This window comes from Lepisma saccharinum, chromosome 5, assembly GCF_977018435.1.
Source record: "Lepisma saccharinum chromosome 5, izLepSacc3.1, whole genome shotgun sequence".
Lineage (NCBI taxonomy): Eukaryota > Metazoa > Arthropoda > Insecta > Zygentoma > Lepismatidae > Lepisma > Lepisma saccharinum.
This window is the reverse complement of record NC_139233.1, coordinates 98,055,756-98,069,340: the sequence shown is the minus strand read 5'-3', so window position 1 is coordinate 98,069,340 and position 13,585 is coordinate 98,055,756. Positions and strand designations below refer to the sequence as shown.

The window sequence follows — 13,585 nt, the reverse complement described above, 5'->3', positions numbered from 1 at the left end:
CCATATAATACGAGTACTACAGGCAAAATTACTGTTTTGTATATTTTAACTTTTAGTTTCTTAGATATTAAACGAGAAGACAAAAGTTTATGAAGAGAGAAGTAACATGCATTTCCTGAATTCAGCCTACTTTTTATTTTCTCCTTAATATCATTTTCATTTGTTAATATTACTCCTAAGTATTTGAATTTGGAAACTGGTTCAAACGAGTTGTTATCAATAATTAGATTTTGATTATTACCTAACACTTGGTTTCGACCTTTAAGCATATATTCAGTTTTCTCTTTGTTAATTTCCAAACCTATCTCTTTAGCAGTTTTGAAAAATATTTTAGCATTATTCTTAATTGTATTTATATCATCCCCTAATAAGTCTACATCATCTGCATATGCTAACAACTGAGTCACACCATTTAATTTTAGTCCTCCTTTAGTTTCTTTTACCTTCCTAACAGCATATTCTAAGGCTAAATTAAAGAGCAATGGAGATAATGCATCTCCTTGTTTTAACCCATCATGAATTGTAAATTTGTGAGACACATTAATACCCACACGAATTTTAATTTCTGTTTCACTGGTGCATATTTTTATCATACTAACAAGCTTCTTAGGTATTCCAAGCTCGACTAATATATTATATAATTTATCTCTTTTGACCGAATCATATGCTTTTTTGAAATCAATGAATAGCTGATGGACATTTTGATTATATTCCCACTTTTTTTCAAGTGTCTGTCTGATGTGAAAAATTTGATCTGTAGTTGATCTGTTACGTTTAAATCCACATTGATAATCACCTATAATTTCATTAGCATATGAGGTTAATCTTGTTAAATGAATGTTAGATAATATTTTACATGTTGTTGAGAGTAGAGAAATTCCACGGTAATTATTGCAATACATTTTATCACCTTTCTTAAACACAGGAACAATTATGGACTCTTTCCACTGTTGAGGGATTTCTTCTTTATTCCATATTAAACCAATTAATTTATGAATTTGACATATTAACGAATTTCCACCATATTTAATTAACTCAGCTGGTATTAAATCAATGCCAGGTGCTTTGTTATTCTTTAGCCTTTTAATAGCATATTTAACTTCAGTCAAGTTAGATTCTGGAACTAAAGGTTCTGCTGTGTGTACTTCATTTACTTCTGATTTATCTCCTACATGAACATTTAAAATGTCATTAAAGTAGTTCTTCCATCTATTTAGAATATCGCTTGGGTCAGCTAGAAAATCACCGTCTTTGTCTTTTATCAAGTTTAGTTTACTTTAGGTTGCCACCCCTTTCTAAATTCATTTAGACCTTTATATAAATCTTTGATATTTTTGTTTTTGCTGTTTGTTTCAATTTCGTTAATTTTGCTTTTCAAGTAATCTCTTTTTTTTACTTCTAAACGTGCGGTTAACTTCTCGCTTTATTCTATTATAATTGTTTAGATTTATATCATCAGAGTTATTTAACCACCTTAGTCTGGCCTGATTTCCTATTTCTATTAGATTATGACATTCATTATCAAACCATGGCTTACTTTTTCTTGGTTTATGGTATCCTATACTTTCTTTAGCTGCTGATTCTATTGCATTACGTATGTGCTCCCAATTCTTATTTACGTCTGTTTCATTTGTATTTTCATCATCATTTAAATCCTGCAAAACATCAAATCTATTTGACAGTTTAATTTGGTAACCTTTCTTAATTCTTTCATCAGCAAATTTTCCTGTATTAAATTTTAGAACTTTTAGATTTTGTTGCTTATGATTTATCACTGCGAATCTTTCTCTTAATTTAGCAATTACTAAATAATGGTCACTGGCACAGTCAGCACCTCTATATGTACGAAAGTCAATTATACTCGTATGCCTTATCTTATCAATGAGAATATGATCTAACTGATTATGAATTTTACCATCTGGAGAAGACCAGGTATATTTATGGATATCTTTATGTTTAAAAGTGGTACTTTTCACAATTAAATTCTTTGAGGTTGCAAAAGTAATCAATCTTATACCATTATCATTACTTAATTCATGAAGACTTTCTTTACCAATCGTGGGTTTGAATGTCTCTTCTTTGCCAATCTGTGCATTACAGTCACCTAACAGAATTTTCATATCATACTGAGAAAATTTATCAAAGACCTGTTCTAACTCTGCATAGAAATCATCTTTAGTATCATCATCTTTATCTTCCGTTGGTGCATGTATGTTTATTAAAATATTTTTACACCACCTAACCTGTAAAACTGCATATGATATCCTATCATTAATACATTCTACTGTTTTAAGAGCCGAGATAATTCTATTATTTATGAAAAAGCCTGTTCCAAATTATGATTTTCAGTACCACCATAGAAAAAAGTATAATTTTTAGTTTTACAATTCCCTTCTCCTGGCCACCTAACTTCCTGGACAGCTACTGCTTCTAATTTATACTTAACTATCTCATTAACTGTACACTGAAATGCCCCAGGCCGGTAAAGGCTCAGAACATTCCAGCACTACTCTGAAATACCACATGCACTTTGCCGGAGAAAATTCCGCAACTTATGTACAGAACAGCAAACCAGAGGGTGAGGAGCATATTGGAAATTTAGAGTTCAGAGCTGAGCCGGCATATCGATATTACCCCAACCATAATACATGATTTCGCAACGTGTTTCAAGTGAAATATCTCTACTCTCAATTTCAACGAACGAATCTCCATGTGACTGGGCATCCCAGGAGTTGAAATATCCTCTGAGTATAATCCCTGCCGGAGAAGATCTAAGTGAACAGCGCCTAACTTTTCCAGGTTTTTACCAGTCAAGATTTGCTATGTTGTCTGTTAGTGACAAATAGTCACCTCTAACCTAGTCAATCCATCAAACTGGAGCACTGTCTCTTCCCTTGTTCGAATGATTACCTCAAAGAGGCTTACAGCAGCCTCCAGTTGCATTACATAACAACTCCAAGAGTTTGATGCATGTCTTGAAGTATGAAGAATAAGGCCGAGGGGTTATTGAATTTCTGATAGATCTCGAAGGTGGTTTTAGCAAGTTCCGTTGCTACCTTTGCCTTTGGGATACCGAGCTACGCAACACGCCACACTCCACTACGGAAAGATAATCCTCTGTGGGAAGTAATGACGTCAAATTGGTGCAGTAACACATACCTAGAAAGTGTAGGTGAACAATACATATAATTGAAATAAACCCTTGGAACTATCTCCGATACTTGAAAGTTTATTGGCTTTGTTTCAGTTTTTGCACAGAAGGCTAATCGGGATTGGACTTACTGTTTAAAGTGGGATCCGAACCACCATGTCTCTCTACCGGGTATACTTGAAACTTTTGAATCGCACATCTATCGCTTCTAGACATATTTTGATTGTTTTTATATTATCAGGGTGTAATAACATGCTAATTAGTTTGTATCGGTGTTTTGTCTTTCAGTGACTTTTCTTACGAACTTTTAGCAAATGTTCACATTTTTATTATTGCAATGTACATGTGAATTTTAAAATATTCAGAACCAGTTCACAATATGAAAGTGTGGTAGGAAGGAACATTCACTTTCTATTATTTTTAATCCAAGCGTTTCAGAAAAAAAAATACTACTGAAGAATAAACCTTTACATTGTTTTATATAAATAAAAAAATGAAGTATATTAACACTAAATATTTCATATAACCTGCACATAAACAAGAAAAAATAGTCAAATTTATTATGGTTAAATTGACAAATCAACATTTAAAAGGAACAAAAAAATAGAAAATCTAATGTTAGTTCAAGGAATGCATGTTATGGTTCTTATAATATATTACGTAAGTGCATAGGGTATCAATCATTAATTAATAACTCTTTTCTACACACATTTTGTTACAGAAAGTAATATTGGATATTTAATTCCATTTGTTTAAAAGTCCCGATTAGTTTTTGTGCACAAAGAGGAGGACGATATAGATAATAGTTTAAAATGTTTAAACCTGATGTTTTTAATCAAACGGTGCTGGGTTCCATTCCCAATGTTGGCAAAATTGGATATTTAATTCTATTTGTTTAAAAGTCCCGATTAGGTTTTGTGCACAAAGAGGAAATTAACTAAAGTGGAAATAGTGTGTGAAAGTTATTGCTGAAATCAAGAGATCCTGGGTTCGATTCCCGCAGTTGCTATTGTTGGCGTTTTTTTTAACGAAGTCTCGATTAACCATATTGCATAAAGTTGTTCCACCGGATATCGAACCTGGAACCCCTTTGATTAGAATGCAAAGTCATTACCACTAATGTATAAAGAGAAAGCATATTCTGTTGTTTCGCCGTGTGGGATTAGTACCGATTAGGTTTAATGCATAAAGAGTAGGTAAGATAAGCAACATGGCCGACGCTATCGCTTTGTGATCAAAGGGGGGAGGTTGCAGGTTCGACTACCCCCAATGGAGGCAACATTTTATGTTTCAATTCCATGTAAAATTCTAAAGTTACGTTTCGATTAACCTCAATGCATAAATGGAAATTAAACAAAAAGATGTGTTAAAAGAAAAATGGAATTAGTTTCTATGAGTGTCTTTTATAGTGAGAAGAAAAATAGAGAATCACTGCTAGAAATAGAATGAAAATAAAGATACTTGCCTGTCTATGCCCAGCGCCGTGCAGAAAAACTCTCATGGTTTATCTCCGACAAGTCCACAATATACACTTCCTTTTTCATTATATAGTTAAATATTAATGTTGTTATTAACACTGATTCTTGCCAGTAAAAGTATAAGTTATGTGGATTTTTTAAAGGGCTGATAAGTTAAAGAAAAAGCAAAAACATCTATTTTACCCCCTGTTTGGTACCAATATTTACAAATTCAAAGAAACCACACACACACACACATACACACACGTAACATGTTTATATTGTGTCACGAGTTTATCAGCATGCTATTTAGCAAGTTTTTATTTTTTCACTTTTGTTCACTCACGCACATAAGGAATTGTATCACTATCATAGCCATTGTCTGCTGCAACCACTGAATTAAAATGGTTCACTAATTTTTTCCACAAGCATGTTCTCGCAAAAAAAAAAAAAAAAACATTTCTTTGGAAAGTCTTTTCCCGTCGATGTTTTGTATAGACAAAGGCTCAGGTTTTATACATCCATGCAGGTGGGAAAGCACAAAAATCTCCTTATTACATGCACGGACAGGGAGAAGATCCGTGCATCCGAAATACTGTTCGCGAAGGTCGAGAATGAAAGATTTCACACACTTTCCAAAATATGATTTCAGGTTCGGCGACACTGTTTCACACATAACCACCGCATGCTCGATGCATACGAATATGTTCATAAAGTTCCGCCACGAACTTTCTGCGATGAACACTATCTCCAGGGAGCCGTATGCTGTTTTTTTCCTTAGTATGATCTGACGGCGAACCGAAAAAATTAAACATTATGAATGATTATTACATACACATCTGGATGAGAACTAACATAATATCGGGCATCAGAGACCGAAACATTTAAGAATTATCGGGGGAATTTATGTAATAGAATTTCAAAAGAATTATCTTCACAAATCCAAAGTAGAATCCGTGATGCAACAATTTCTTGAGCACTGAGGGCTGTTCGTTGTCAGTATTTCCTATCTGAACAGAGTTCGTATGGGATTTTCTCTTTCACAGTCCACCATTATTCTCGTCTAGGTGTTCAACAAGAGTTTCGCGATACTGTTTCGCTGAAAAATTTCCACACACAAAGATTGAAGCATTTCCTCATAAAACATAGTAATGATTTCATAATGTTCACATGTCCCCCTAATATTATAACACGATAACACGTTCTCTGCCATGTTGGTCATTATGACCGAAACATGTGACTTGACTTCGTTGTTCCTAGGGCGCCTTTGGTCACGAGTATATAACAATGATGCTCATAAGGCATGGCCGTGGAGGTCGAGTGCACATCAAAAGTATTTTGGCTTTTCTCTTCCTTTATAGGAAAAAAGCGAAATTTTCGAATTTGCGAAATAAAGTCCAATGCAGGAGGCAAAATTGGTGAAACCACCCTGGCATAGAATGTGTTATATCCGTGCTTGCCTATTACTTGTACCAATATGATGTGATTATTTTCAGATGACATGTTGTATGAAAGACAGAATATACCACTGACCTTCTACCATTGCTTCCATTATGAAGTACCTTTGGGGATATTTTCCTGCATAGAGTCAGCAAATAATATTGCAGTAGAAGACAAATGCAGGTAAATATTTTTTTGCTACTAACCACAAGAAACGAAATAAATATTTAATTTCTGTTAATATGCAAGGCTTCCACAGGATCATATCCTGATGTCGAAGTAATGCATTATTTCCAAAGAAGGTTTTCCTCATCTACAAGTCCAGCAGTCTTGCTTCTAACTTTGATCTCATATAATAAACAATTCAATACGTTCTCACTGGAATAACATTATACGTAAATTTGTAATTTTCGCCTTACAATTCTCTTTCCAAGCAAGGAGATGTCGCCCGCCCTGATTTCCTCTTATCTGGACGCTCATCAGCAAATTTTCTGCTTGTAATCCAGATCCTTTCCCATCCTCATCATGTTTTAAATTAATTCATAGCAAAATATAGTTTGACCAAGGCACACATACGTATTCAGTATCTAGCCTGATGAGTGAAATGTTTACTTTCTGAAACAAATTTACATAATAGGCTTAACATGCTAACCTGGATATATTTATTTTTATTATTTCATCCGAAATTGTATCAGTTAGCAATATATCTTTCCAAGGACTCCTAATTTCATTTTACAACAGATATAAGTTTTATAATTTGCAGCAAATGGCTACGTCTTACAGATTGAAAAACTTAAAAGTTGCTTTGATTCATGAAATATTAGTGTGACAGAAAGGGACGCAAATTAAAATGGATTTACTAGTTTAAATCTTAGATATTTTTACAATAATAGTCTTTGTACAAGCATGTCAACAGGTGTTTGTTAAGGGTCCAAAAATTCCTGTGTCGTGAGAGTGAAAATTGGGTCACTTATAAAATCAACGGAAAGTACTCGCCGTGTTTCTACATCAATTGAGTTCTTTATGTCAGTAATGATAATGGAGTTTACATAGATATACTGTATGTATCTCGGAAATTATGTTTACACAAAACTTGGAAATCTTGGTTTAAATTATTGAACAGCACACACCGTACAGGCAATATCAGCAATGTAAAAATTAAAGTCACTTGCTGCTGTGCTCGTGTTTAACCAATATCTATCGCACCATCTATTTACGAAAAACTCATGTACGTATATACCTACCTCGTATTTTAAATATCTATCCCCTCTCTCAAAATAATCCTGGGCATGGGCCTGAGCGGAACAACATGTTTACGGGGCCTCCCCGATGGCGCAGTTGTAGCATCCTAGCCTTGTAATAAAGGGGTCCCGGGTTCGATACCCGGTGGAGGCACATAGTGGTTCGGATCCCACTTTAAACTGTAGGTCGAGTCCCGATTAGCCTTACTGCGTATAAAGTGAACTTAAAACACCAAATCAATCAATCCAACATGTTTACGGAATCAAAGATACGAAGCAATGTGATAATTATCTTCAGAGAATAAAATTATTACAAACTCTCGACAATGAAAGATGAAAATATAAAATTCATAATGAATTTGAAAATAAAATCATAAGATTCACAATAAATTGCCGCTGTCATACAAAATACATAGAGGCGATTGTGAAAACACAATGAATAACATTAGCTTTGCAACGTTTAATTTTGTTGATACTTTCGACGTGCATGTTTGAATGACTGCATTTCATAATATAAGTATACTTCCTTGTTTTAGTATCGAAAAGAAATTCATGGATTGCTTGAAAGACACTTTGAAGTTTTGCTTACTTCCTGTCACCAAGAAATTGTCAGATTATTTGATTGACGCTGCTTTCGCAACTAGTCTATGTTCAAATGCAACGGAGTCTACTGCTGCCCCATCAAGGAATCTGACTGACTTGTATTAAATGGGAGAGGAACCAAGGAGACGGTTGATGTGAGAGTGGTGCTCCAGCTTTACAAGTAAGTAAATTTGTATTCGTGATTTTTGTTGTTTTCCGAATTTCCATTGATTTATTATAATAATTATGCGTAATCATAGATGTGCATACATGTTCCAAACTTCAATTTAGATAAAAACTTTTTCCATTCACTTTTATTACTGAGTGGAATCTTCTGTTCGGTATAGTGGGTGCGAGTCAGATGTAGCTATAATTTTTAATTTCATACCTCCCTTAATGGCTATTTTATATTGTTTTTTTTATCATGTTTTGAAGCTGTATTATATCTTCATATACACCCACTATGCGAAAATGTGTGTGTGGGGAGGGAGGAAAGATAAAAACGCAATTTCACTCAAAATTAGGCACTTGATTAAAGTTAAACATAAACATCCAAGTGTACAGTGGACACTAAAGTAGAATTTAGTACCTACGACAGGTGAGTTCTATTTCCAGAGCCCGGAAAGTGGACTTTGATCATTCTTTCCTCGAGACCTCCATATGTACAGTAGATCGGATCATTAAACTAAATTGAAATATATCTTTTGCTAAACTTTCACTACACGCTAAGTCTAATATTTGTATGTTTTAATTCTATGTCTTACATGGCAATGTTCTGTAGCGTTTGGAATTGGAAGTTAGCTTATAGCAACTGTACTTCTGGTAGAAAATGCCATCACTACGATGAACATGAAATAAAAGAAGAAATGGATGTTAAAATACAACGTTCAATAATACAGGGCATCCACGTATAGGATTGCAAATGTTCAATATCGCACCCACCTGATGCCAACTGTTTCTGTTATTTGAAATTACAATTTGTTCAGACTTGAATAAAAATGTAATAGTGTTGAGGTGCACCATAACATAACAAAAAAAAAAAACAACCTCCAAAGAGAGGAAGACAATAAGGGATTATGGGGTTTCATGTAATTCAAATAACCAACATGCATTCTGGCTCTTTGTGTATAGGAGAATCACATTGCACAGGTGTCATCTATTTGTACTCTATCTGAAATAGAGTGAACTTGAAAATTCCGCAGAACTCGTTAATGTGATTTGACCTCGCATCTATAGTTGGTCCAGAAAGGAAGGCAGCATATTTTTGAATGCCGTGTTTGGCTATTAATACTAGTTACAGCTCTTGTCTAGTCATACGGCAGGCGGCCTACATGCTGGCAACGGAAGTGGGGAGAGAGGAGTACGAAGCAGACAACCAGACAACGGAGGTGGCGCCGAGAGTTACGACGTCGCGGGTGGAGATGCTACGCACACCTCGTTCGACAGGATGATGTGTTTCTTATCGCGCTGGATAGGTTGCTTCCTTGCTCCCCACTCCCCTTGCCCATATGTAAGACTGGACAAGAGCTATAATGTCACAAATCCTTTTCCTTGTGTGACATTGTGAACAGGTTGCTTTTTACGTAGAAAGATACTTTGGAAATTTTTGGAGGTTATTTCTGATTAGATGAATGAGCCTAACATCTAGAAGAAAATAAAAAAAAATCACACGAAAATATGTAGATACTTGATGAATTTTCATATAATCTCGTTTACTTCATAACTTTCTTAACCCTAGAACACTAACACATACTGGGAGGAACGTTTTCGCTAAGCTCTTATAAATTTTACGACGGTACTTTATTTCTAATTCCTGATTTTCAAAACTGAATATTTTCTCTCATTCTTACATAGTAATGCAAGTCTAAATATATAATATCGTTAGTTTCTGATTTACCCTTATATTTTTATTTACAATTGCCCTCACGTAACACAGTCTAGGAAATAAAAAAAAATAGGATGTAAAATATCGCAACAGAAAATTGATTTAAATAAGTGTTTTGCAAAGTAAACGTTTTCTTTGCAATAATAAAAATGAAATTAAAAATGCTGTCTAATATAAGAAATGTAAAATATTTTTATAATTAAGAATTAGATTTCATATTGAAATTAGAATTAAAAGATATTACGTCCTATCGGCACTTAGACCTCCCAAAAGTATGATTAACTGATTGACTTATTTAGAATATTTAAAGTTATTTTTCTCTATTTAGCCTTGCACCTGGACTCACAGCACCACCAAAAATAAAATTAAGATCGCACGAGTAAAATATAGCCTACACCACCAACCACAACGCGTCGAAAGATATATGTCGGTGTGAATTTCATTTTCTGAACTTATACAAGTATAAAAAAATATCTCGCTCACCTATAACAAAGTCAATAAGATACTTTGAAGCTCAAGATCCTTCTTAATGTTACTTAATTGAAATAAAAGAGCTGACACTGAAATGTTTTGTTGTTTATAAACACCCTTTATTGAAGATATGTATGTTGCTAGATAACATAATATTTATGAAAACAATTGCATTTAAATTTAGTAACTGCATATTAATCATTAAAATTTGCTTACAGAACCTACAAGCTAAAATTGATTGATTTATTTATTTTTGTGCCACTTTTGCATAATTTGCGAAGATGGGGATGAGTGATGAATGGGCACTCACAAACAACCATGCCTATACCAGGATTCGAACCCGGGACCCCTTGCGGCGTAGCGCGATGTGTTAACCACCCCGCCTCCGGGGCCGGCTTTACAAGATAAAAATACATGGACTTACGATTTAGATAAATCTATGTAGAATGTGTTAAATAACCAATAACTGAGTATATCTTTCTACATACATCTTAACCTAATACATAAATTTGAGTTGTTGTTTGTATTTTCTTATAAATACACATATTGAGACTAAAATACACATTTCTCCTTTGCAGGTATTGCTGAATACGTAAAGGACTTTTCACCAGCAGAGTCTATTGAATTTGGATTTGCGTTGTATTTCGATGGTTCACATATCTCTACAAATTACAAAATTAAATATGATGTGCTTACCGTGTACATATTTGTATCTAAAAATATGCAATAAAAAGTAATCCAAAAACATAGTTTCTGAATAAAAATACTCCCAGATACTTGTAAAATGAATTTTGGCGTATTTTCCAGTCCTATTTATTAATAGCGATCAATTTCATGATCCAACGTTTTACTATGTTAAGTTATACAGGGTGAGTCGAAAGTCAGGAACTATAGTACTAATGTGTGTATGTGTGTTTCAGGTGCTGACCAAAGACGCTGGCCAAAGACGTGCGTTTTGAATGGTACTGCTGGCTGGCAGTCGCAGTCCAAGAGATGTTGGTTCAGAATTCTACCGTCTGCACCCCGATAGACTTCACAACTGCACTATGCGTGATTGGGTGTAGTCAGTTGAATTCTGTTGTAACATATCTTGCACTGCGACTGCCAGCCAGCAATACCACTTCAAAACATTAGTCTGTGGTGAGCACCATCTCAACACCTGAAACAAACGTACACACATTAGTCAGTCCTATGGACCTGACATTTGACTCACCCTATATTTTGGTAATGCATGTTGTTAATAACAGTTAATAAATACAGGTCTTCTACAAATGAACCGAGCAAAGTTTTGTTTTGTTAGGTCAAATGATTCCAAATTCCTGATAGTGAAGTACTGTCAACTTTGATTTTCAAAATCCGGGAAGTTCAACCATGACTTGGCGAGTTTGGCTACCTCTGTATTATTGTATATAATGTTAACAATATTTCGGCCCATTTCGTCCAATTAAATAGCAGACAAGTATCCAAAATTATTCTACCCTATGAAAATTCCACCTAAAAATGTGTAATTGTAAGGGAGATATGATGACTAATCACCTTGTCTCTTCAGTCTTCTATGGCCTAAGATATAACCTAAAATGATTGAGAATTTTGTTTCTTAATATTCCAAAATGTACACTAAACAGAAATTATTAGAATTTTGTTGTTTTACAAGATATAAAATATTCGTCAAATTCTTTACCGGATTTGTTTCATATGCAATAGCAGATACGTTATTCCAGTTTTCTGGCAGGTATATAAATCAAGGCTTGAAAACTTTACAATTCTGCACCTATCGTAATCTCATATTGGTTACTTGCTCCTCATTGATACCTGAGCCCCACTTAAATCACGAACTCTATGAACTACTTTTAATATTAAAAAGTGTAGTTTCAGCGCAGTCATAAAAATGCTGACTTTTTTTTCTTTATCTGCAAAACAAATCCTAGTCAAATATCATTAAACTCTTGTAAGATAGGAAGAAATAGTTTTTTCCTCTGCCACCTAAAATGTGTTGGCAGACTTCACGTGTACAAAATCAGACCAGTCTCCCAAGGTATCTGGTTGTTAGAAAAATCGGCTCAGAAGTTCTAAATTTAAGTGAGTTATAATATTTAGAATTTGGTTTCCATTTACTTTTTAATAGATGCTACACAAACTAACACTGAAAATTTAATTGCAAATTTCTTTCATTAGAAATGTACAAAAAATATTGTGAAATATATTTCCTTTAAATCCCGAACACACCCACAATCTGAACAGAGTATGATTTATCAATATCAAAAATGAAATAAGTAGGGCTGAGCCGATAGCACTTGTAACCGATATCTATTTCCGATTCCCACCGACACCTATACCGATATTTGAAAATTGCAATAATGAAAATTTGTTGAAATATCGGTGTGTAAATATTCTTCTCCAATAATATGCAAGAAATTACCAAGAAATTTGCTTTAGAATATTCAAGAAGTACATCAGAATATAAAAAAAGTATATCATGTAATCACAAAATATTGTTTTGTGCAAAACTGGTGCAAAATATAAAGAAAGTTTGAATTTACATAATTTCCACGATAATTAGAAACCGAGAAAGTGTCTTGCGAACACCGTGAAATACCAAAGTGTCGGAAAAATATCGGCTGGTATCGGTAGATGAATTTCAACCGATACTTTCCTATACCGGTACCACAGGTTTTGTCTGAATCATTATAATATATTGAATATCGACATGCTGTGGTGAACTGATTTGAACGACATGACAATAATTAAACGACAGATATGCTTTGCTGTTAAAGAATAAAACCAAGACTTTTGTAACCAAGAATTAAAAAGAAACATTTTTCGTAATATCAAACGATAACCTTTTACGCTTCAAACTGGAAAACCGAATTTACAAAACCTGTCAAAGCCAGTATGGTAGAACTTTTCAACATAACATTGAAAAATGAATGTTAAATAATTTTACTGCATAACAAACACTGCAGGCATGTATATATTCTACCTCAGCTACGTGAAAGTTACAATTGTACAGTGGGTTCTTCCATAGGAATACCACCCAAACATGACAACGAAACAAATGTTTATAAAGTATGGAAACGACACAATAAACGTGCCCCTAATTTTCTTCAAAATTCATATGAATGGAATGTTAGTGACACTGTACACATTTTTGTCGTCAAATGCAGTGTGCAAATTAACGGGGGGTTTCGGGGATTTCCACCTCACAAAACATTTTATCCCCGCCAAAAGAAAATTATTCTTATCCCTGCCAGGGATGTTTTTATCCCCTTCAAAGAAAATGTAATTGATAGCATGTAGTAGTCCCTAACATTTCCGAACTATGCAATAAACACAATTAAAAAATCATTCATGTATAATG

The 13,585-nt window shown here is 34.1% G+C and overlaps 1 protein-coding gene across 2 annotated transcripts in view; it reads left to right on the top strand.

Moving 5' to 3' along the window:
- LOC145988434 (uncharacterized) overlaps positions 1–10,923 on the top strand; it is a 102,706-nt gene extending 91,783 nt beyond the window's left edge. For both annotated transcript variants that reach the window (XM_083123326.1, XM_083123327.1), the window contains exons 5-7: positions 6,105–6,231; positions 7,826–8,052; positions 10,806–10,923. In XM_083123326.1, coding sequence (XP_082979452.1) covers positions 6,105–6,231; positions 7,826–7,997 — 299 coding nt within the window. In that variant the 3' untranslated portion in view covers positions 7,998–8,052; positions 10,806–10,923. The remainder of the gene's footprint in view (positions 1–6,104; positions 6,232–7,825; positions 8,053–10,805) is intronic.
- Positions 10,924–13,585: the final 2,662 nt, after the last annotated feature.